This window comes from Orycteropus afer, unplaced genomic scaffold (genome assembly GCF_000298275.1).
Source record: "Orycteropus afer afer isolate SDZICR_OR568_19922 unplaced genomic scaffold, OryAfe1.0 scaffold00183, whole genome shotgun sequence".
Classification (NCBI taxonomy): domain Eukaryota; kingdom Metazoa; phylum Chordata; class Mammalia; order Tubulidentata; family Orycteropodidae; genus Orycteropus; species Orycteropus afer.
The window spans coordinates 1,647,446-1,673,980 of NW_006921770.1; the positions used below are offsets into that span (position 1 = coordinate 1,647,446).

The 26,535-nt window shown below is 40.9% G+C and overlaps 1 protein-coding gene across 1 annotated transcript in view; it reads left to right on the forward strand.

Moving 5' to 3' along the window:
• Positions 1-26,535, forward strand: part of C8A (complement C8 alpha chain) — a 66,801-nt gene that overhangs the window by 17,529 nt on the left and 22,737 nt on the right. The window contains exons 6-8 of the mRNA XM_007947415.1: positions 4,642-4,831; positions 9,397-9,597; positions 11,878-12,118. Of these exons, the coding sequence (XP_007945606.1) occupies positions 4,642-4,831; positions 9,397-9,597; positions 11,878-12,118 (632 nt within the window). The remainder of the gene's footprint in view (positions 1-4,641; positions 4,832-9,396; positions 9,598-11,877; positions 12,119-26,535) is intronic.

Genomic DNA, 26,535 nt, shown 5'->3' on the forward strand with positions numbered 1-26,535 from the left:
ATCAATTCCTCTGGTTTTCAGTCATTGGTGTTCAATACTTCAAATCTATTCTTTAGATGATCTCTAAATTCAGGAGGGATATAATCAAGGTCATATTTTGGCTCTCATGGACTTGTTTAATTGTCTTCAGCTTCAAATTGAACTTGCATATGAGCAGTTGATTGCTTCTTGCCACAGATGTAATTAGTCTAATTCCTGTGTACTACATCTGGTGAAGTCCACATGTATAGCCACCATTTGTGTTGTTGAAAAAAGGTATTTGCAATGAATAAGTTGTTGGTCTTGCAAAATTCCATCATGAGATCTCCAGCAACATTTCTATAACAAAGGCCATATTTTCCAATGACCAGTGATTCTTCTCTGTTTTCAAGTTTTGTGTTCTAATCACCAGTGATAATTAACACAGCTTGATTACTTGTTCAGTCAATTTCAGGCTGCAGAGGTTGGTAAAAATCTTCAATTAGTTCATCATTGGCTTTAGTAGTTGGTGTGTAAATTTGAATAATAGCAGTATTTACTGGTCTTCCTCATAGACATATGGATACTACCCTATCACTGGCAGCATTGTACTTCAGGATAGATCTTGCTACATTCTCTGTGATGATGAATGCCATGCCATTCTTCTTCAATTTGTCATTCCCAACATAGTAGATCATATAACTATCTGATTCAAAATGGCCAAACCCAGTCCATTTTAGCTCACTAATGCCTAGGATATTGATCTTTATCTGTTCTATTTCATTTTTGACAACTTCCAATTTTCTTAGATTTATACTTCATACATTCCATGTTCAAGATCTGTCCTGAAGTAAAATGCTGTCAGTGATAGGATAACATCCATATGCTAGAAGGAAGACCAGTTAATACAACTACTATTCAAATTTACACACTAACCACCAAAACCAAAGATGAGGAAATTGAAGACTTTTTATCAACTTCTGCAGTCTGAAATTAACTGAACATGCAATCAAGATGTGTTAATAATCACTGGTGACTGGAATGCAAAAGTTGGAAACAAAGAAGAATCATGGGTAGTTGAAAATTTGGCTTTGGTGACAGAAATAATGCTGGAGATCGCATGATAGAATTTTGTGAGACCAATGACTTATTCATTGCGAATATCTTTTTTCAACAACACAAACAGTAGCTATACATGTGGATTTTGCCAGATGGAGTACAAGAACTGATGGAAAAGCTCAACATCTTCCGCCAAAACTAGGCCAGGAGCTGATTGTGGAACAGACCATTAACTGCTCATATGCAAGTTCAACTTGAAGTTGAAGACAAAACAAGTCCATGAGAGCCAAAATATGACCTTGAATATATCCCTCCTGAATTTAGAGACCATCTAAAGAGTAGATTTGATGCACCAATAACCAAAAACCAGAAGAATTGTGGGATGACATCAAGAACATCATCCATGAAGAAAGCAAGAGGTCTTTAAAAAGACAAGAAAGGAAGAAAAGACCAAAATGGAAGTCAGAAGAGACTCTGAAACTTGCATTTGATTGGAGAGTAGCTAAAGCAAATGGAAGAAATGACAAGATAAAAGAGCTGAACAGAAGATTTCAAAGAGCAGCTTGAGCAGACAAAGCCAATTACTATAATGAAGTGTGCAAAGACCTGGAGTTAGAAAACCAAAAGGGAAGAACTTGCTCAGCATTTCTCAAGCTGAAAGAACCAAGTAAAAAATTTAAGCCTTGAGTTGCAATATTGAAAGATTCTATGGGCAAAATATTGAATGATGTAGGAAGCATCAAAAGAAGATGGCAGGAATACACAGATTACTGTACCAAAAAGAACTGATTAATGTTCATCCATTTCAGGAGGTGGCATATGTTCAAGAACCAATGGTATTGAAGGAAGAAGTCAAAGCTGCACTGAAGGAATTGACAAAGAACAAGGCTCCAGGAATTGATGAAACACCCATTGAGATGTTTCAACCAATGGGTGCCCTTCTGGAGGTACTCACTTGGCTATGTCAAGAGATTTGGAAGAAAGCTACCTGAGCAACTGACTGGAAGAGATCCATATTTGTACCCATTCCAAAGAAAGGTGATCCCACACAATGTGGAAACTATCGAACAATATCATTACTATTGCTTGCAAGTAAATCTTACTGAAGATAATTCAAAAATAATTACAGAGACCTTCCAGAAATGCAAGTTTCCTCTCAGAAGAGGATGTAGAGGGAGGAATATCATTGCTGATGTCAGATGAATCTTGGCTCAAAGCAAAGAATACCAGAAAGATGTTTACTTGTGTTTTATTGACTATGCAAAAGCATTTGATTGTGTGGATCATAACAAATTGTGGATAACATTGAGAAGAATGTGAATTCTGGAACACTTAATTGTGCTCATGAGGAACTTGTACATACACCAGGAGGCTGTTGTTTGAACAGAACCAGGGGACACTGCATGGTTTAAAATCAAGAAGGGAGTGTGTCAGGGTTGTATCTTTTCATCATACTTATTCAATCTATATGTTGAGCAAATAATCCAAGAAGCTGGACTATATGAAGAGGAACATGGTATCAGGATTGGAGGAAGAATCACTAACAACCCAAGTGAGATAGACTGACAACACAACTTCGCTTGCTGAAAGTGAGGATGTCTTGAAGCACTTGCTAATGAAGATTGAAGAATACAGACTGCAGTATGGATTACATCTCAATATAAAGAAAACAAAAATCCTCACAACTGGGATTTGTAAGTAGCATCACAATAAATGGAGAAAAGATTGAAGTTGTCAAAGACTTCACATTACTTGGTTCTACAATAGACGCCAATGGAAGCAGCAATCAGGGCATCAGATGACATATAGCACTGGGCTAATTAGCTGCAAAACACGTCTTTCAAGTGCTGAAGAGCAAAGATGTCTCCTTGAGGACTAAGGTGCGCCTGACACAAGTCATGGTATTTTCCATCACCTCATATACATGTGAGAGCTGAACAATGAATAAGGAAGACCAAAGAACAGTTAATGCTTTTGAGTTGTGATGGCAAAGAATGCTGAAAGTACCATGGACTGCTAAAAGAATTACCAAATCTGTCCTGAGGAAGTGCAACCAGAATGCTCCTTGGAAGCAAGAATGGCCAGACTTTGTCTCACCTAGTTTGGTCATGTTGTAAGAAGGGACCATTCCCTGGAGAAGGATGTCATGCTTGGTAAGGTGGGGGGCTGACAAAGGAGGAGAAGGCCCTCAATGAGATGGAATGAAACAGTGACTGCAGCTATGGCTTCAAGTATAGCAAGGATCGTGGAGCTGCCGCAGGACTGGGTGTTGTTTTGTTCAGCTGTGCATAGGGTCGCTATGGGTCAGAGATGACTCAACAGCACCTAACAACAACAAACATTATTAATGGGTGTTTGCAGCTGTTTCTTCTCATCTCGAGACGTACTATATCAGCAAATGGGGGTCCTGAAAGCTTTACTCTATGCACATCATTAAGGTCGGCTTTACTCTGAGGAGGCAGCTCTTCTTCTCCAGTCATATTTTGAGTACCTTCAGACCTGAAGGGTTCACCTTCCAGCAATTTTTCACACAATGTTTCACTGCTATTCATCAGGTTTTCACTAGCCAATTCTTTGAGAAGTGGATGGCCTCCTCCTTCTTCCAAGTTTGTTTTAGTCTAGATGCTTCCTTGAAACCTGTCCACCACAGGTAACCCTGCTGGCATTTGAGCCTCCAGCCTCACACCAACACTCAAGCCATCATAGTAAGACAAACTGATGGACAATTTTGTCTCCCCTAGATGTTCTACACTGCTCTGCTCATTCCTTGATCTCCCCCGCCCTGCTCACTTACCCAGTCTGCCCCAGGGTCAAACACCCATCTTCCACTGGTCCCAGTGCTGGCTTACTGCAGTCTGCACCCAGGGACGGCTCCACACATGCTGAAAACCATAACCATGGTCAATTTTAGAATAGTCTCATCATCTCAAAAAGAAACCTCATTCATAGCCATTTGCTATCTTCCTTCAATCCACTCACCTATACCTTGGCCTTAAGCAACCACTAAACTACTTATCTCTGTACATTTCTTTGTTCTGGACATTTCATATGAATTGAATTTTATAATATGTGGTGTTTTGTGCCTGGCTTCTTTCACTTAGCATTATGTTTTCAAGGTCCATCCATATTGTTGAAACACCTGGTGGATTTGAACTGCTAAAGTTCCACTTAGCAACCAAGTGCCTTACCCACTAAGCCTCCAGAGCTCCTTAAACTGAGACACAGAAAGATTAAATGATTTGTTCAAAGTCACACATGTAGCAGAGCTGGGAAATGGGCTCAGCATTGCTTCTGTGCCTGAACTCTTGATCACTGTGAAAATTGTCTCATTCATTCAACAAATATCTAGGGATGTCTCCTATATGGGGACAGTGTTCTCATGTTGAATGGAACTTTCTGGTGGCTCTAGTTGAAGGGAAACTGGAGGTCCCAGGCTCAGCCTATTTAGACTCCCATTGTTACCCAAATTGCAATTAAGATACCTAGAATATTCCTGGGTTCCACAAAACCTAATTTGAGAACCAACTGCTCGAACCACTTACCACAACATGTTCCAGAGGATGACATTCTGTGCTATCTTGGCCATTCCAATGCTTTCTCCCTGAAGTTGCCTTTTCAATTTAGGTATAATGTCCTGACCCAAGAAGAAGCTCAGAGTGTATATGATGCCAGATATTACGGGGGCCAGTGTGAGACAGTATACAATGGGGAATGGAGGGAGCTTCGATATGATCCCACCTGTGAGCGTCTGTATTATGGAGATGATGAGAAGTACTTTCGGAAACCCTACAACTTTCTTATGTACCATTTTGAAGTAAGTCTGAACAGGGATGTTCACAGCCCACTGTAAGGGGGGTGGCAGGGATGGAGAGGACTGTTGATGGAGATGCCTTGCTTTGGGGATCTTTATTTCCAACAGAACTTGTTGGTGACTGCAGGCCCTTTTTCACTTGCCTTTACAGACACCCTGTGTGGAAGGACACTGAAGGAAAAGGGCATGGTGGGCAGGGCCAGTGAGAGGCATGATGTAAATGGGGCCCCCCACTTGTTGCATCTTGGCTCCCATGTCAAAATCAATAGAATAGCTCTAGAGTCTTACTCTATGGGCTACAAGTCAGAAGATCTGTTCCCAAGTTGTGGCTTGGTTAGAATATAGTATATGATATCTTGAGCACTTACTCCTAACTTACTAACTTACTCCCCTCCCTGGGGCCTGGTTTCCTCCTCTGTAAAGCAGGGGAAGGAGAGAAGATGGCTGGGCAGGGCTCTGAGATCTATGCCCCTACTTTAGTAAAAGTAGTTCCGCACTGATCAGTTTTGTATCTTGGTTTCCATATATGATTTTATTTGAAGAAAGGATTCTGCTCTTTAAAATTTTTACAAATTGCTGATGGTCCCTAAGGGTCCCTCCATTTCTGACATGCTGTCGTCTCCTGGTCACACAGTATACCAGGTAGCTCATGATCAGTTTCAGAGCCTGTTCATGACCATTCCTTTCTTCACTCTTCATCCTTTGAGTGAGACAGTCATTTAATAAACTTTATTGAGTTATTACCACATGCCTAGGAGCTCTGGTGGTATAGTGCCTAAGGCATTTGACTGCTAACCAGAAGGCTGGTGATTCAAACCTATCAGCCACTCCTCAGAAGGAAGACTGGGCAATCTACTTCCATAGTGATACCTCCTTGGAAACCCAAGGAGGGGTTGCTACCATCCTTCAACCTGCTCACCTACACCTTGGCCTTAAGCAACCACTAAACTACTTCTTATCTCTATAGATTTCTTTGTTCTGGACATTTCATATGAATTGAATTTTATAATATGTGGTGTTTTGTGTCTGGCTTCTTTCACTTAGCATTATGTTTTCAAGGTCCATCCATATTGTTGGAGCACCTGGTGGGTTTGAACCGCCAAAGTTCTGCTTAGAACCAAATGCTTAGAACCAAAGTCCTGCTTAGAACCAAATCAGATTCGACTCGAATGGCAGTGAGTTTGGTTTCGTTTTTGTTTTACCACACGCCTGATCTTCTACTTCCACATAAATTCTTCTCTTTAATCTTTCCTACAACACAATGGGATAGCTATTATCATCATTGTAATTTAGAAATTAAACAAACAAAAAGTCCCAGAGACTTAAAGCAATAAAGCATCAGGCCCAAAATGATAATGCTATAAGTAGCAGAGACAAAATTCAAATTTAAACCTGCCTGAACTAAACCCAGGCTATCCTTCAATGCAGGCGACCTGGGTTCAATTCCCAGCCAATGCATTTCATGCTCAGCTAGCATTCGTCTGTCACTAATGACTTGCATGCTGCTATGATGCTGCATAGGTTTCAGTGAAGCTTCTAGACTAAGACAGACTAGGAAGAAAGGCCTAGAAATCTATTTCCAAAAACCAGTCAGAAAAAACCGTATGGATCTCAATAGCTGGATCCTCGGCTGATCATGAGAGTGGTGCAAGACTGAAGAGCATTTTGTTCCATTGCAAATGAGGTTACCATGAATCAGAGACCAACTTGGCAGCAGCTAACAACAACAACATTTTTTATTGAGAAGGGCAGATATTTATTTACATAGTACATGTATAGAAAGAGATGGCAAGGTTTCAGGATTCTGAGCAATTATCTAGTCACAGCCTTCCTCCCCACAACTGTGTCAAGAGAAACAGATAGACATATGATAAGCCAGCAGTATGGAATCTGTTTTGAAGATGTTTGCTCCCTTCTCCCACTCCACAACACACACCCTATATCAGGCCTGTGGTAAGCCATGCTGGAAGACACAGTAATGTCATTTTCCTAAGCTTGAGGAAGGTCCAGGGCCTTTATGTCACTCAAGATCAAGTAGGTTACATTGTGGTAACAAAGAATTCTCAGATCTCAGTGGCTTAAAACAATGTCTTATATATGCTACTCGTCTAGTCTGAAGTGGAAAGAAAACTGATCGTCATTGAACACTTAGGGACCCAAACTGATGGAGACTTCATTTCAACACATGTTCTCACACTTGCAGAGTGAACCACTCACCACTCTTCAGCCTTGCTTTATTGGCTCAAGCAAGTCACAAGACAATGTCTGAGTTCTAGTTGGCAGGAAAATGCAATTTCATCGTGTACCTGAAATGAAATAACCAAACATTTGTGAACAACATTGAAGCATACCACTGCCAAGAAAGTGCATCAGATGAAAAGCCTCCTTTACGCTTTTCCTCCTAGGTTCACACCCAGTCTTGGCCTTGTAGAAGCAAGCATCCTTCTCTGCAAGAAGGATGTAGTTGTTAAGTGCCGTCAGTGATGTCAATATTGGGGTTTGGGGAGCATAGAGTATGGGCCACACAGATAACACAGGCAGAGGGGGTGATACAAAAATGACTGTCTATAAAATTTTTGTGCAGTGTTTCAGCAGAAATTTATTATTTTTATAAAAATATCCCTGTAGTTAGTTATAACAACAAAAACATTTTTCCTAAACCCAGGTTACATGTATCAATATACCTACAAGGCTAAAATTCTATGCTAATTCACCTTCTGAACTTTCTACTGCTCTCTGGTCAGAGTTGTCACTGTTACCTAATTACCAGCATGCTCTGAATCATGTGATTTTTGTCTGCATGGGCTACAAGCACATACTGTTGTTTTCATTGTTGCCGGGATTTTTATAGTTGCACATTTTGTCAACTTTTCTGGTGTTTTAGCTACAATATCATGGTAATGAGTACTTGTGAAACTATATCAATAACTTTTTTGAAAATGAAGTAGTAATTAAAGAAAAAGGAGAAAAATTTTTAAAAAGGCTTCTACTTGGTTATTAATAATGTAACTAATAATGTTATAATTCAATGCTAAAAGATTTTACAAAACAATTTTGTTGTTAGTATTCAAAGAATCTAGAAAATACTACATTTAAGCAATTCATAACTATATAGTTGTTGTTGTTATGTGCCGTCGAGCCATACCCGACTCATAGTGACCCCTCCTTGGGTTTCCAAGGCAGTATCACTATGGAAGTAGATTGCCCCATCTTCCTTCTGAGGAGTGGCTGGTGGATTGAACCACCAGCCTTCTGGTTAGCAGTCAAGGGCCTTAGCCACTATGCTACCAGAGCTCCTATAACTATATTTATCACAGATTATTCTATGATTAAAGTTGAAAATAAACATTTCTAAGAATTCTGTATGGTCCAAGGGTGGGGGGTGGTGACACCATGAGTTACCGCACAAGTTAACACCAGCGGGTGACATCAATCTTCGATTCATAATGCCCCCATGTGACAGAGGCAAACTGCCCCGTAGGGTTTTTTAGGTTGTAATCTTCAGCAGAGCAGGTCCTCAGGTCCTTCTCTGCAGAAAAGCGGGTGGTTTCGAACTGCCAAACTTTTGGTTCTCAGAAGAGAATTTAACAGCTGAGCCATCAGGCCTCCTTCAGAAACAGGAAGGCTAAGCCAGCCATACAGAAGACCAGGCTGACTAATCAGCCACAGTTCCCATCATCCAGAGAAAAATCAGAGCCATTTGTGTAGAATGGATTCCAACTTGTGGTGAGCCCATATGTGTCAGAGTAGAATTGTGCTCCCTAGGGCTTTACTGGCTGATTTTTCAGAAGTAGACCATCACGACTTTTTTCAAAGTTCCACTGTTTACATTTTTGGCTAGTCTTTTTTCCTATGTCCATGTTGTTGTTGTTGTTATGTGCCATAGAGTCAGATCCAACTCATAGCGATCCCTCCTTGGGTTTTTGAAGTGGCATCACTACGGAAGTAGATTGCCCAACCTTCCTTCCCAGGAGTGACTGGTGGGTTTGAACTGCCAGCCCTCCTGTTATCAGTCAAGTGCCTTAGGCACTACATAGGGAAGTTATTTTAAACAAAAAAAACAATATAACATTTCTTCAAAGATATTAAAAAAAAAAAAAAAAAAAAAGGGCCAGGGCCAGACTTAGAACAAAATAGTATCTTGTCAGAACTATATATGTACGTATTTGTTTATACAAGTAACATTTTTGCAGTGCCATGACCATATCAAAGGCATACCTGGGTGGCATAAACAGTTAAGTACTGACTTCCTGACTGAAAGTGTGGTGATTTGAACACACAGAGAGGAGACTCCGAGGACAGGCCTGGCAATCTGCTGCCGAAAGGTCATAGCCATGGAACAGTTCTGCTCTTCAGACTTGACAGCAACTAACAACTCCATCTTGTCCATATCAAGAACACTGCTATATTTTCTGAATTTTAGCAAATACCAAACTGATGCATGGATTAGTCTTTTAAGAGAATTCTCTACAACAATCTGAAACTTTAGATAGTTTACAAAGCAGAGATTTAAATACTGAATGGAGGCTGTATGTGCACAAGGCCAACTTCTGTTTGTTTCTTTCCAGGCCTTGGCTGACACAGAAATGTCCTCTGAGCTCTATGATGATGCACATAGCCTTCTTTCTGCTGTAAAAAACGAAGCGTCTGTGTCAGCGGGAGTGACCGTTGGCGTAGGCTTTAGACGCGTTCCAATAAGAGTGGAAGTGGGTGTATCTGGATCAAAGGACTCCTCCTTCTTGAACAAGTTAAACAACTATAACGAGAAGGTATTAAAACATAATGCCTGTGTCGCACAGTATTCCATAATCTACAAGGAATGTGTATTACCTTAATTGCATTAAAAAGTACAGTAGTAATTGAACTTTAATTTGCTTGTGTAATTGGAAATGTCTGATCACTGGTAATCATGTTTGTTTTTCTTATTACGCTTTTGCACACAGAATCATCACAAAGGGAATAAAATTGAGTGATAAAATGAGAACTCTTATCACTTCACCCCATCCTTTTGCATGGTTACCTGGAGCATATAGGAAAATACTTAGAATGGTAATGTGTTAAAGAGAAACAGCCAGGCCCTCTAAATTAGACTTGGAAGAATGTTAAAGCAAGCCTTGCTTTACCAAATAGCTGGTAGGGCTTGCCATGCACAATAAATTGCTGACGAGTCAGGAAATGCTTCCTTGAGAAAGGAATATCTATCTAAGCTGAGATCTAAGGAGGAGCACAAGTTGGACAGCCGAGGGGAGAGAGAAGTTAAATGAAGGTTGTTCCAGGCATGGGGAACAGCATGTGTAAAGGCCTAGAGATGAGAGCATGCCTTAAAGGACTTCAGCTGGCTGAAGCACAGAGTGGGAATAAAAGTGAGGATTGATGAGGATGGAGAAATATAGTTAAAGATTGGAGAAATATTTATTGAATTGATTCAAAATTTGCCAAAAATGTCTCAGTAGCATTGATCTCAGGTCTGTTGATTTAGTCAAAGTTAAAACAATTATTTTGTGTGATGAAAATGCAGTTATAAACTTAACTTATCTCACAAACACAAATTGAATTCTGAAGATTTTCCACTAATTATTTTTCCGAAGAGAAAATATTATTCTGAGGTCTGATGATTGCATATTAATATGGACTTTTCCAAAAGTTGGTGGCCTCTTCAAACTTCTGCTATCACTTTGGATCAAGATATATATTACCTGGAAGTAATGGTTATACATGACCCTCTTCCTCTAAAACCAATCCAATATCACTCTGGTCCTGTCTCTCTCTCTCTTTTTTTTTTTTTTTCCTGTCTCTTTTTTTATTCTAATAGGATTCTGTTTCTCTCTATTATTTAATAAGATAAGACTATCAATAGAATATAAGCTCCATGAGGGCAGGGGTCTATCTCATTCAAGATTATGCCCTCTGCACCTAGCATAATGCATGAGACAGAATAGGCACTATATGAATTTGCTCAAAAATTAAATAAGTGAGGAATATCAACATTTCTCTAAACCAAACCAACCTTCCTCAACTGCCGTTGAGTTGAATCTGACTCATAGCAACCCAGCCTTGGGTTTCTGAGGTGATATCACTATAGAAGTAGGTTGCCCAATCTTCCTTCCGAGGGGTGGCTGGTGGGTTTGAACTACCAGCCTTCTGGTTAGTAGTCAAATACTTTAGGCACTACGCTACTAGAGCTGTATGTCGTCAAAAAATTCCTAAGTATAATTTTTAATGGATGTGTAATACTTGGGTAGGAGATTGTGCAATGCAGAGCTTTGATTAAAGCTAAAGAAAGTGTGGATGTGGGAGTAGACAGAGGACAGAACAGATGCAGTGAGCACAGTGAAAAGGCCATTGTATTAACTAACCCAGGTTAGTTGATGGGAACTTGATCTAGGCAGTGACAGTGGGAACTGAGATGAAGATACGGAGGAAGAAGCCTGGCACTCACTGGTGTCTCATACATACTTACAAAATGTAATTATACCCCAATATTTATACTTAGGAGTCCTGGTGGTGCTGTGGTTAAGCATTTGGCTGCCAACCAAAAGGTTGGCTGTTTGAACCCACCAGCCACTCCGTGGGAGAAAGATGTTGCAGTCAGCTTCCATAGAGATTTACAGCCTTGGAAACCCTTGGGCCAGTTCTACTTTGTCCTATAAAGTTGTTATGAGTGGCAATCAACTTGATGGCAGTGAATTTGGATGGGGTGTATTTAAGCTTATGTATGTATATGTGTGAGATATTTATGTGGTGATACAAACAGTTAAGTGCTCTAACCTTAGGCTGGAAGTTTGAGTGCACCAGAGGCACCTAGAAAGAAAGGCCTTGCGATCTACTTCTGAAAAACCAGCCACTGAAAACCCTGTGGAGTACAGTTCTATTCTGACACACACAGTGGCTGTGAGTTGGTGTCTACCTGATGGCAACTGGTTCAGTTTTCTGATATATGCATATATATTTATTTTTCACTCAACCACTAAATGTTGACCTTTTGTGTTGTCTCCTGTGTATACTCTCTTTGTTCTTTTCTCTCATTCGATGGTGGCTATGGATGGCAGAAATACAATTTCATGAGAATTTCCACTAAAGTGCGGACTGCTCATTTCAAGATGAGGAGGGACAACATTGTACTGGATGAAGGAATGCTGGACTCATTAATGGAGCTGCCTGAGCAGTACAATTACGGCATGTATGCCAAGTTCATCAATGACTATGGCACCCATTATGTCACATCTGGATCAATGGGAGGCATTTATGAATATATTTTGGTGCTTGATAAAGAACATATGGAATCATCAGGTAAGTGGAGCAGAAGCTTCATGCACCCAATGACCAATACCTACACCAGGACATGGTTTGCCATTTTTGGAGCCTGACTATGAGCCATGTGTGATCTTATTACACCTCCATGACATAAGGAAACATGAGTATTGTATTTTCTAGGAAACTGAGGTGCAGAAGTATGAAATGACTTGCTAATAAACACCACAAAAAGGATTTGGATTCAGACCTGTCTGTCTCCCAAAAAACAATGTGATTTCTATTTCTATCACAGTTGCCTCTTTATAATAATGAATTTTTGGAATCTTCTTGTTTGGAATGTTAAGCTTTGTTTTAAATGTTGATTCTTGGCTAATGGAGCTACCATCCAATCAGTTACTGAAGCCAGAAACCTAGAGTCATCCCACATTCCACCTTCTCTGAAGATCACACCCATAGATCTCCAAGGCTTATCAATTCTCTCTCCTGCACTGCTCTCATCCAACACTTTCTCAGCTCATCTCTCAAGTGGCAGGCTAGCCTCTGTCTTTCACTTATTTCCTGCATCAGCTCTTGAATGGTCTCTGCTGATGGGCTCACCCCCTCTGATCCATCCTTGACAATTGTCACCAGAGTGAACTTTCTGCTTCTCAGAACTGATAGTGTCACTTCCTTGCCTAATATTCTGGATGGCTAAGACTAAAGTCTGAACTCCATAGCATGGCATCAACAACCTTCAAATGACCTTCCTCCATCTTACCTAGAATAGTGGTTCTCAATGTATGGACCCCAGACTGAAAGCATTAGCCTTACCTGGGAACTTATTAAGGAGCTCTGGTGGTGCAGTGGTTAAGGTATTTGGCTACTAATCAAAAGGTTGGCAGTTCAAACCCATCAGCCACTCTGTGAGTGAAAGATGAGGCAATCTGCTTCCATAAAGATTTACAGCCTTGGAAACGCTATGGGATAGTTCTACTCTGTCCTATAGGGTCACTATGAGTTAGAATCAACTGGATGAGAGGGAATGTTTGGATTTTGAGAACTTGTTAGACATGCAAATTATCAGGCCCTCATCTCAAACCTACTGAACTAAAGACTCTGGGAGTAAGACCAGGTGTCTGTCTTTCAGGTGATTCTGATGCCTGTTACATTTTGAAAACCACTGTCCATGAATGAGTAGAAGGGAGTAAGTTCTATCCATATTTCAAAGCCAAGGTCAAATTCCTGGTTCCAAGAAGTTTCTGGGACTGCACCAGCCTAGGCTGGCCATTCCCTTTCTTTAGCACATTCATATAGTCTGACTCATAGTGACCTCCATTGGGTTTCCAAGGCTGTAAGTCTCCACAGAAACAGATTGCCTCATCTTTCTTCCACAAAGCAGCTAGTGGTTTTGAATCACTGACTTTTTGGTTAGCAGCCAAATGCCCTCTCTAATTAGAGAGGGCAAGGAACTCTGGTTGTATAATGGTTAGGGCATTTGGCTGCTAACCAAACGTTCAATGATTTGTACCCAACAGCTGCTCTGTGGAAGAAAGATGAGGCAGTCTCTTTCTGTAGAGACTTACAGCCTTAGAAACCCAATGGGGTCACTATGAGTCAGAATTGACCCAATGGCAGTGCGTTTTGTTTGGTTTTGGTTAGTTAAAAAATGATTTTCCAAATGTTACTATTTTTCTTCTCATCTACATAGCAAGATTCTTGAAAGCAAGTGTCCTCTTTGACACTTTTCTACCCCTTTAGCATCAACACCGGCCTTAATACATAGTGAGTGTGCAAAAAAACCCTGGAAGTTTGAGCCAAAAAACTAAGCCTGTTACCACAGATGGGGTTTCCAAGGCTGCACATCTTCGGAAGCAGACTGCCACATCCTTCCCCTGCAGAGTGGCTGGTGAGCTCCAACTGCAGACCTGTGGGTTACAGCTGAGCTGCACCGCCAAAAAAAACCCAAACCAAAACCAAACCCACTGCCGTCAAGTCGATTCTGACTCATAGTGACCCCATTGGGATTCTCCGAGGACTTCTAAAAAAAGACAATAGAATGGAATAAAAAATAACATAGTTGATTGTAGGCAGTGAAATTATTTTTCCGAGAAACGTTTTCCAGTTGCAAAGTAAGTAGCTTACCACAACATAGATGAATCTTGGAAACATTATGCTGAGTGATATGAATCAGTCACAAGAGGACAAATATTATATGATTCTACTTATATGAAGTATCTAGAATTGACAAGTGTATAGAGATCAAATTGTATTACTGGTTACCGGGGTGAGCAGGAGGGAGGGGGAAAGGAAGATGCAATGCTTAGAGGGCACTGAATTCAGGACTGGGAAAGGGTGAGGAAGGACCAACACGATGCATGTAATTAATGTACATGTGAAGATTGTTGAAATGGAAAATGTTTTGTTATCTATGTATTTACACCACACACACACATACACACACACACCACATACACATAAGTAGCTTGCTATGCACCAATGTAAAAAAGAAGTTTGAAATACTTTATTCAAGTGGATCTTTTTAGAATTTTTCATAAATGTGGGAAAGAAAAAAGAGCTAACATGTGTTGAATAGCGACTAGATTCCAGGTGCTGTGCTATATATTCTCATTTAATTTTCTTGACCACACTTTGATGTTGGTATAATCCCAGCTTTGGCTGCAGAAGAGCTGAGGCTCATCACAGAGCTGAATTATTTTGCCCAGGGCTGCCGGAAACTGGTGTCAAAGCCTCAGACCTACAGTCTTTCCACCACACAGTCCTGGCAGAGCCTCTCATTTGGCCTCCTATCTTTGGTGTTGGATTACTAATTAATTGCCTGGGGTATCTGGTGGTCCCTTCTCTTTAAAATCTGTGAGGCAGAAATGAGCTTCCAGTGTGGTTAATATTCAAAAGGAACCCACCACAAATTGTCCCAGGGATAATTACCTCAGTTCTGTTTATAGAAAGCCATATGTCGATAATAGCACAATTTGCTATTTGTGAAGAGCTGATTTTCCATAAATCCAGAAAGTTAGTGTTGCTTTTCTATAAATGTGGAAATGTGCTAATCATCACCTCATCTGCTGGAGATCACTAATAAATCAGAATGCCATTTACATATTAACCTACAAAGAACAAAAACATCTACCTTCTTTCCCTTTGACAAATGGAATCACCCACACCGGCTCTGCATGTTTGCCTAGTTCCTCCTCTGTCTCCTTCTCATCCCATCTCTCACTCTCTTTCTCTCCTAGGTGCCTTTCTCTGCTTCAATTCTTCCCTCTCTCTCATCCACTCTTTTCCTATTGTTCTCTCTTTCCTCTTTGCCTCTGTCTTTTTCTCTCTGTGTATCTTTAATCTTTAATAATAGATATATTCTATTAGATGCTTGTTTCCAAGAAACTTCCTGTGTGGTATACGTTCACATTCTCAAAGGCTGAGCTTGGCATGGAATCATTTAAGTGAACACAGTCGCTGGCTTGCTCTGGGGGAATCTTTTGTCCTTGGATTTGCCTCAGATCCTCTCTAGGTTCGTCCCAGAGGATACACAGGGCTGTTTTCTTCTAATGTGTCCTTTAGATAAACTGCTTCTCTGCCAAAGACAGCGTGAACCCATGCATCAAAAATCAAGGGAAGACTTGGATGTTGGGGAGGTATGTTAGACTTCAATGGGATCCTAGAATTTCCTCAAGGGCTGTGACAGACAGCTTTCTACCTTCTGCAGGAATCAGTATAGCTTTGAGCTTGAATTTCTGGATTTAGAATTTTTTCACCTTCAGCTCGTCTTTGGAGTTCTCATTATATGTCTTTGTATCAAAGTTTGACAAAGAGAGATGTATATTAGCCATTCTGGCTTCTCTGGAGTCTGGCCCAGGTACAGAGTTGCCAATTTACCAAGGACGAATCATATAATTCAGTGACACTATTCTATTCATATTGTATATTTCCTGCTTCCTTTTGCACATGCTGGTCTCTCAGACCCCAGTGCTCCTCCCTTTCTTGCCAACCTAACAAATATCACCTTATCCTTCAAAGCACTTGAACAGGCCTCCCTCCTCAATAAAAGCTGCCCTGACATCTTTCTGCCTCTTCTCCCATAGTTTTGTTATTCATACATTCATGTACTCAGTTTACCTCAGTTCAGTTTATTGAGTTTGTATTATGTGCCAGGTGAATAAATCCAATATGGTTCCTGTTCTTGTGATGCTCACAATTTAGAGGAAGAAACTAACCAAACAGCCTCAAATCTGGATGTCATCCTTTCTTCCTCCCTTACTTCCTGCCCCCATCAGCAACTCCTGTCATCTTAATTTACAAAGCATATGTGACATCCACCCTCCCCATCTCTACGATCATCCCCCTAGTCCAAGCCACAACTATCTGTTACCTGGATACAGTTAGAGTATCCTAGCTGGTCTCCTTGCTGCTTCTTTTGACCATTGCCCCTATTTTCCATTTTTTAACCCTGGCTGTGCCAGGCAACACTTGCTGACTACATTCTGGTCATCATGGTCTTTTCCCTTCTTTCCTTTCTCCTTCCCTTCCTCCCTTCATTCCTTTTTTTATGTTGTTTTTCTTGACAACACTGTTTTTCTCTAACATTCTAGCATGTAAACCTTATTCTAGCCTGGGGTCTTGTACTAGCTGTCCCTTCTATCTGGGCTGGCCTTCCCTCTGATCCTTACATAGTTGGATTCTTATCATTCAGATCTCAACTTAAATGCCACCTCTTTATATATTACCCTACATTAATTCTCAACAAAGCACTTTTTTTTTTACACTAGTTACCTTGTTTACACATTTATTTGTTTATTATTAATCCTTTGTTTCCAGAATCCAAGTTCTATGATGATAGGGACCTTAACTACTATTTGTTTTTGTTGTTTGTATTTCTTTTCCATTGCTGTATATCCATTTTCCAGAATAATGCCTGGCACATAATAAAGACTTAATAACTTCTGTTGAGTAGTGAATGAATGAGTCAATCAGTATATAATTACAAATTGTGATGAAAGCCATATAGAAAACAGGTTATAGAAATAGAGAGAATAATTGGAAGGGGAGGAGGAGGAGACACTCACTCAGCTAGCAGAATCTGAGGAAGTCTCTTTGAGGAGGCAAAGTTCAAACTGAGGTGAGGTCGAAAAGATAAGAAGAAGACTCCAAAGACAAGGGGAGGGTGTTCTGGGCAGAGTGAACTGCTTCTACAAAGACCCGGAGAGTGGGAGTTTCATAGTGTGTTTGGGATCTCAAAGGAGGCTAATGTAGCTGAAGTTCTGTGGAAAGGCAGACTGGCAGGAGTTGAGGTTGGACAGGAAGCCCAGAGAGGCCTCAAAAGGTCTTGCTGGACATGATAGGGAGTATGGACCTTGTCTGCAGTAAAATGGGAAACCACTGAGGGATTATCGGCAGGGTAGTGCTATGGTCTAATCTATCTGTCAGCATAGCAGCTAATCAGCTGCTATGTAGATCACTGATTAGAGGGGACATGAGCATACTCAGGAAGAACAATTAGAAGATTCTTGATGTCCAGGTAAGGGATGAAGAATGAAGGTAAAAGACTATGATGTTGTTGTTGTTGTTATGTGCCATCGAGTCAGCCCCAACTCATAGAGACCCCTCCTTGGGTTTCCGAGGCAGTATCACTACGGAAGTAGGATTACCCAACAGATTTAGGATATATTTTGAAAGTAGTACTTGCAGACGGACTGGGTATGGGTTGTAAGATGTAAATTACTCTTTCCTAATTTTTAACACACATATACACAAACGTGGGATGAAAAGGACCTGACTTGTTTGCCTGGGAGTTCCAGCTTCCTGGTAGAGACGCCCTGCAGACATTTGAAAATATAGTCAAGGATTCTGGAGCAAAGGGAAGACTCCAGAGTATATGTATTTTAACTACATATATTACAGGAATTGTAATTATGTATTTGTCTCCTCTACTAGAAATTCTACATGTAATTTCTACACCTCTTCTCCCAAGGGTAGTTTATGTGCCTAGCACATGGTACACTGAATAGTTGTTGGGCTGAACTAACTTGTCTAACTTCTCAGACCACTAATTCTCCATCATTTTCACTGTGTTCTCCTTCTCCACCTGACCCTTAAATGTGGCCATGGCCCTAGGAAGTGTCCTCAGCACTCATTTCCTGTTCTTTCACCATCCTTGCTTCCTGTAGTCTTCCAACTCTTGCCTTCAAGTAAGTGATGTCACTATATCCATCTGGAGTCCTGTCTTTGCTCTAGAATCCCCACACACATTACCAAATGCCTCTGTGCATGTCCACCAAGAAAGTGGTCCCTCCAGGCAGTCACATCATGTCCTTCTCACCCTGACTCCATTTACTTTCCTCTTCCTGAGTTCTTTCTTTGTCAGAGACACCACCAACCCCCTATGTATCCAACATATGGAAGTGGAAACATAATTGACTATTGTGTGCTAAGCTCCATATTAAGTGCTCTCACATCAATCTTTTCATTATATCTTCACAACAAACCTATGTGGGAAAGGCTAGGTCCCCCCATTTTTATGGATGAATAAACTGGAGCTGAAAAGTCATATAGCTGGTAAGTGAGAAATACTCAAGATATTCTGAGTGAAATCAAAGTTCCTTTCTTTTATCCCAGCTGCCTTTCTTGGGACTCACAACCTGGGAAAAGTTTTCAATTCTTCCTTCTTTCTCTCTCCCTACACCTCATCAGTCACCTCCTAGTATCTATTCCTTCCTTTCCTCTCCATTCTCACTACTTCTGCTGAGCAAGTCATGCCATGTGCTTTCTCCAGGTTCCAGCAAGTGGACATGCAAAATGAGAAAAGTATCAGAGGTTAGGTGGAGAATCTGAAAATACCTTTGGAACAATGGTAGTACTGATATGGTGTGGACACATTTTTGGTGGCCAGATAGGTCTTAAGACATTTGTTTTTACTTTTATCTTAATCTGAGTTTTATATATATATATATATATACACACACACACATACACACACACACATATACATACATATATATATGTATATATGTATGTATATATATGTATGTATATGTATGTTTATATATGTATACACACACATACACACACATTCATACAGAAAGAGAGAGAATTACTTCAAGGAAGTGGCTCATGCAATTGTGGAGGCTGACGTCACAAATTCATGGGGTCAGGTAACAAGCTGGGGACCTTTGCTGCCTCATGGGATTGCAGGGACTGGCAAATCCAAAATCTGCAGGTCAGAAGGCAGGTTGGAGATTTCTGCAGGCTTATGTTCCAAGGAGCAGAGGTTGGGTGATGAGAATAGTGGATGGTTGAGAGAGAGAGTTTTGCCAGAACATCCATTTACATATTGGAGGCAGGCCACACCCCCAAGGAAACTCCCCTTTCAGTGAATTGGCTGATCACATTAGATCACATCATGGAAAGTGATTACATTAAATTACATTACAGAAGAGCATCCAGTCCATTATCTCCCAAACCACTGGGAATCATAGTCTAGCCAAGTTGACATTAGCGTTAACCATGACAGCTTCTGGCCTGTGGTCCCTCAAAATGCAACATGAAGTAGAATCCTTCCTATCAGTTAAAGAACCTAAGGAAGTCTGATAAGATGCCCCTGTCAGGGATTCTATACTTGAAACTCTGGAGGGAATACAAAGTTAAACTAATGGACCCTAGGACGTGCATGATTCTATGACTTTTGTCCATATTGAAAGGACTCTGCAATGATTTTTCAGAAAATGATTTTAGTGGATGCTTGGCTCATGAAAGAAACCAGTAGCATTCTGGGGCCCCATAAAAGCCAGAAGAAGTGAGGTAGTGGGAAGTATTCTTGTCTCTGGGTAACAATCCATATCAATGGCTGGAGTAGGTTCTGAGTCAGATTGCCTGGATTCAAACTCTGACTCTACCACTTACCAGCCCTGTGGCTCTCAGGCAGATTTGTGGACTTCTACTTGCCTCAGGTTCCCCTTCTTCTAACTGGGGACCATGACTATACATACTTCATAGGGTTGTTGTGAATATATAGTGAAAAAATCTATATGAGCATGTGACCCATATAGGCAAATTTAAAAAATGTTACCTATTATTGGTGTTCTATGTGTTGTTAAGGAGCTCTCGTAGCATAGTGCCTATGGCACTTGACTGCTAACCAGAAGGCTGTGGTTCAAACCCACCAGTCATTCCTCAGAAGGAAGATTGGACAATCTCCTTCCATAGTGATACTGCCTCAGAAACCCAAGGAGGGGTCACTAGGAGTCGGGTCCGACTCGACGGCATGTAACAACAACATGTGTTGTTATTATTATTCTCAACTTTCTAGTTATTTACTCTGTGATCTTAACTGGTATCTCATCTGTAAAGTGGGAATAATAAGAATTCCTATCTCTCAGGGCTCTGTAATTGGTCAGCTCTGAGACATTGTTCAAATGGAAAGGAAATCATTATCATGATATCCAGCCCACAGTGGCCAATGCTTTTGCTGTCAACTTGGAGCCTCAGCAATCATGCCTCCTCCCCCACTTGCCCATTTTTTTTGATCAAGGTCATCCATTTCTGTCTCCAGGCTTCATCCAGTTTTGCAGGAAGTATTCTTCCACTTATCAAGGTCACTTTGAGTTCTCATCACTATCTTTCAAAGTGTTAACAACTCTGCTCAAGTCAATCTCTGCATTTCATCATCCCTGCCCCTGAAAGATGCCAGATAACAGTGACCCTAGGAAAGACCTTGCCAGCAAGAGCCCAGTACATCCCACCTATCATCCATCATCACTTTGTAGGCAGGGTCATCAGACCAACTGGTTGACTACATAACAATTGCTCTGGAATTAAAAACCTTATTAACCAAACCAAGCCCACTGCCACTAAATAGATTCTGACTCATAGTGACCCCTTAGGACAGAGTAGACCTGCTCCCATAGGATTTCCAAGGCTGTAAATCTTTACAGAAGCAGACTGCCTCATCTTTGTTCCACAGAGCAGTGGGTTCCAAACACGGACCTTTTGGTTAGTCATTGAATGCTTTAACAATTGCACCACCAAAGCTCCTTAAAACACCTCATTAAAGTTGGTTTTAATTATAGCTCTGAGTCCACTCTTCTTCCTTCCTCTCTTCCTTCCTTTATTCATTCTTTTAGTTTTTCATTCAACAAACATTTGTTCAGCTCCCATAACATGGCAAGCACTGGCTATATACCAACATGACTAATACATGATTCCTCTCATCTGAGGAGTCATAAAAAGTAACATTTTTTTTTTTTTTCCTATAATCATCTGATTATAGTGAGGAATCATTTATTTCATGCCCAGCCAAATTAGTCAGTGCACAAAGTGAACTAACAATTTATTTTCTTATACATATTCTTAGAATTAATCAATTTATTTGGTGTTAATAAATATATTTACAATATTTGTAAAATGTAACACATTCACATCCGGTATTCAAGTTTATCTTCATAATATATTTATGAGAAGTTCTATTATTATTTCCCCAAATTTAATTTAGAGAAAGCTGAGGTCCAAAGATCTACAGTAAATGGCTCAACACAACTCAGTTGGTATCGAAACAAGGTCTTCTGATTTAGATTCTGTGTATTTCCCAAGTATGTATCCCTTTAACCACACATTCTGCCATTCACATAAAGTACTATATACCAGAGGCTTAAGGTTTAGTGATGGTGGTAAAATAGTCAACATTTACTGAGTATTTAATATGTGACAAACACAGAGTTAGGCACTTTAAATTCACTTAATCCTCAATGAGCGATCTTCCAAGTAGTTCCTATAACTTCAATTTAGACGTGGAGAGCTGAGGCTCAGGTGTTAAATAACTTGCACAAGATTGCATAGCTATTAATTGGTGGAGTCAGGGGTCAAATTCATGGAATCTGCAATTATAGCCAATTTGCTACAATATCTGAAAGCTGTCTTAACCTAGAGTTTTTCCAACTGCAGCTCATAGTACATCAGTAGATGGCAAAAGAGATATAGTGGGTCATGACCAGCATTTAACAAAAGAAAATACAATAGAGTGAAATAGAAAATATCAGAGTACATCCTGCAAAATATAGCTAAGTACTGGAACTTATTTTTACATGATATGTATGTGCTAAATCATGATACAAATTTGGTATCTGTAAAATGGGTGTTTTATAATGATTTTTCTCACTTAATTTAACTTCCATACATGGGACTCATTCTATTTGCCAGGCACTGTGTTACCATCCTAGAGATGCAAAGATAATATTAGTAATAATTATATTATCATTATTGCCATGATTACACCATTAATTGACTGAGCTTTGAGCTATCTATTCATAATTTAATACTCTCAACAACCTTATAAGAAAGCATTATCCCCACTTACAAAGGAGAACAGAGACTCAAAGAGGCTCCATAACTTGCCCAAGTCCCCCCAGTTGGTAAACAGCAGAACCAGGGTGTTAGATTCTCCTCCTCTACATAGCACGTACCAAGAAAACAATGACTAGATCTGCCTTGTTTATTAGTGTGTCCTCAGTGCCTGGCACATAGTAGGTGTTCAAGAAATATTGATGAAGTAGTTGAAGGTTGAATGATCTCTGGAGTTTCTGTTTGTTCCATTGTATCCACTGGAGTTTCTGTCCTCAAGAAACATTAGAAACACAAAGGAGGAAATAGCCTAAGTTTTCTGTCTGTCCTACTTTCTAGGCTCCAAAGACAGTCAGACTTGATTTTCCAATGAATAGGAATAGGAGTTTGCTTCCTGGGGGAGGGAAGCTGAGGCTTCCCAAGCAGAGAGAGTTGCATGGGCCTGCCTAAAGCAGTCAGTGGGAGTGAGTGGCAGGAGATGATTATCCAGATTCACCCAAAAACCAGACCCATTTTGGGGAGGTTTACCCCTAAGGCTAGTACAGAAACCAAAAACAAAGCAAACTCAATGCTGTCTAGTCAATTCTAACTCATAGTGACCCTCCTTGGGTTTCCGAGTCTGTATCTCTACGGAAATAGATTGCACAGTCTTCCTTCTGAGGAGTGGCTGGTGGGTTTGAACTGCCAGCCATCTGGTTAGCAGTCAAATGCCTTTGGCAAAGCTAGCATAAGTGAGAAAAATGCAATTACTGGATTATGCTGGGATTGTCTGTAATGATAACAATAAGCAGGGAATGGAGTCAGTATTGGTGTCCCAGAAGCCACAGATAGGATGGCAAGCTATAGGAGCTATGCAAATGTGCACAATGAGGTGGACTTCAGCCAGTGGGCAAGATGGCCTGTATCAAAGTGAGATGTTCCACCTGTGATCAGCTCTCAACTCTCACTGCCCACCACCCCCAACTCAAGTGCACATTGAGCTACTTGCAGGTCCTTGACAGCTTTTCCCTTGGAGCTCTGCAGGTGCTGCTCCTTCTACCTAGAATTCTAATCCCCTCTCCCACCCTTCCCTTCTTTACTTGGCTAACACTTACTCAACCTCCTCCTCATCCAAGTCTCTGCTTAGAAAGGCCTCTCCCAGGCAGCTTTTCTGTCTCCCCTGTTCTGGGTTGGGAGTCTGCCTTAGGGCTTCAGTGCATCTCAGACTTACTCTGTGTATCACACTATTGCAATGGACTGTCTCCTGCGTGCATCTTGTTAATGGTGTACCTCCAGAGTCTTGCCCATAGGCTTAGGCTGACCTGCAATAGGGACTCAGTATCTTTTCAGCTGGAACAGTTGAGAATCCAAGCTCATAAATGCTGGGGCATCCTCTGGAGCTTTCCTTACACTCAGCAAAGTCAGGGATGGATACCTAAAGGGTCTGAGCTGGATAGGACAATGAGGAAGGCAAAGCGGGCAGGGGCCTCATTGTGAAGAGCCCTATGTTCATGGTTCAGCAGTCTGGGCTGGCCTGGCAGGTCCTTTGCTGTGCCTGCTAACCAACCAGTCACCCCAAACAGACAGGCCTGGGATTTTAACAAGCTCCAGGCTTTATCCCCCGTTACCATGACAACCTGGCTTCACAGTGATGGATGATATTGATTGACTGATAGGCTCCTGGCGTCTTGGCTCTGTCCCCACTCCCCTTAAGTCATCTACATACATGAAACTGAGGGGCTCTTTGCACCATTCTCTTAATTTTGTCTTGATTTGGAATTTCCACCTCTAATACCATTGAAAATAGCATCGCCTTAAAGTAGAATAAGTTGAGATGCTGTCAAAATGACTGTCTCCCATGGCAATGCAATGTGGCCTGGAGAATGTGGGCCTTGGATATAGAACTTGGTTCAATCCCAGCTCTGCTATTTACCTGTTGTCTAACTTTAGGCAAGTGATTTATATTATCTAAGCCTCAATTTACTCATCTCTAAAATAGGAATAATTATATCTATTGTGAAGTGGTGTGTGAATATTAAATAAGATATGTGGAAAATCTCTGCTCAGCACGTGACAGATACTTATCTAATTAAGGTTGTTCCATATATCTTCTTCATCACTGCTTAAAAGCATGTTATTGTTGTTAGATGCCATTAAGATGGTTCTGACTCATAGCAAGCCTATGTACAATGGAAGGAAACAGCCTAATCCTGTGCCATCCAAACAATTGTTGCTATGCTTGAGCTCATTGTCAAAGCCACTGTATCAGTCCATCTCATTGAGGGTCTTCGTCTTTCCTGATGACCCTCTACTTGACCAAGCATGATGTCCTTTTCCAGGGACTGGTTCCTCCTGATAACATGTCCAAAGTACAGGAGATGATGCCTCACCATGCTCATTCCTAAGGAGTATTCTGGCTGACAGATTTGTTCATTCTTCTGGTAGTCCATGGTATATTCAATATTCTTCACCAATACCATAATTCAAATGTATCAACAGCATAGACTGCAGAAACACTGACTAAGAAAATTGTTCTCACAGACTGCTCTGTCTCCTTTATTCTCTGACTTTCCAAATTCAGTATAAGGAGCCAAGAGCCCAGTCTCTATGTAGGCTGCACCATCTCCAGCAGCACAGTGATAATAGTAACTAATGCTAGTTCTGAACCAGGCATTGTCTTAAGCATTTTACATGGCGTGGGTTAATCCATTTAACCTCCACAACCACGGATAAGGTAGATACTGTTATAATCCCCATCTACAGATGATAAAACTGAGGCACAGAGAGGATAAATAAATTATCCAAATAATAAGTGTGCAGGGGTGGAATTCTAGGCCAATATAACTCCACTTCAGAGCTTGACCCTCAGTTATGCTGCCTCACATCATGGCCAGAATCACCTGCAAGTTCCAGTGCTACTGAAAAATAGTCCTGCCTGGGCAGGCAGGGGGCCTGAGACTGCCCTCCCTATGCTGCCCACTAAGAATGCAGCTTCCTTTCTCAGGGCTTCTTTGTAGAACAAGGTGATCAGGAAATGAGGGGCTTGGTAAGTTTCCTCTCAGGGCTACCAATCTGCTCATGCCACGTTAGGAACGGTTCTCTGCAGAGTAACACTCCAAAAAAACAAACAAACAAACAAACTCACTGCTGGCGAGTCAATTCTACTCATAGTGACCCCTCCTTGGGTTTCTAAGGGGGTATCACTATGGAAGTTGATTGCCCAATCTTCCTTTCAAGGAATGGCTGGTGAGTTTGAACTTCAGCCTTCTGGTTAGCAGCCAAATGCCTTAGGTACTATGCCACCAGAGCTAGTGTGATGAAATGGACCATGCAGAAAATTTGGGTATCATATACTTTGCTTCAAACCCTGATTCTTAAGCTTCTTAGCCAGCAGACTTGGAGAAAGTTACCTAACAATAATAGCTAATATCTGTTGAACACTTAATTGTGCTAAACATTATATCTAGGAACTCACTTGTAGAGACTACATCATCCCCATTTTACAGATGGAGAAAATGAAGCACGAAGAGGTTAAGTAATTTACTCAAACCCATACTACTAGTGTAGAGTAGAAATCTGACTTTAGAGTTCACACTTTTAACTACCACAATTATTGCCTTTTCCCACCTCAGTGTGTTAAATGGGTAAATACTCCTTGCCTCATAAGATTGTGAAGAGTCTCTAATAATGGAGATAAGGGAGATAATGGAGATTAAACTGCTTTCTAAAATGCCAACTCTCCATCAAGTGTGAGATATTATAATAAAGCTGTGATTCAAATCCTCCCCAAGAAGACTGTGACTCCCAAAACATTTTAGAAGTATTGTCTAGGGCCTTTGGAATCAGCCAGTCCATGAGCATTCCTGGGGGCTAATCACATGCCAAGCTCTGTGTCAAGACTTGTAAACATGGAGATGACCTAGAATCTTGTGGTCTATTAGGGAGAATTGACCCAGAAATCATACCCTTCCTTCCTCTGCCCTCTACCCCTCAAAAAACTTGTTCCTGTCAAGTTGATTCTGACTTAAGGTGATCACACATGTCACAGAGTAGAACTGCTCCAAAGGATTTTCTTGGCTGTAATCTTGATGAAAGCAGATTATTGAGCCTTTTCTGCGATGCCTCTGGGTGGATTTGAACTGATAACT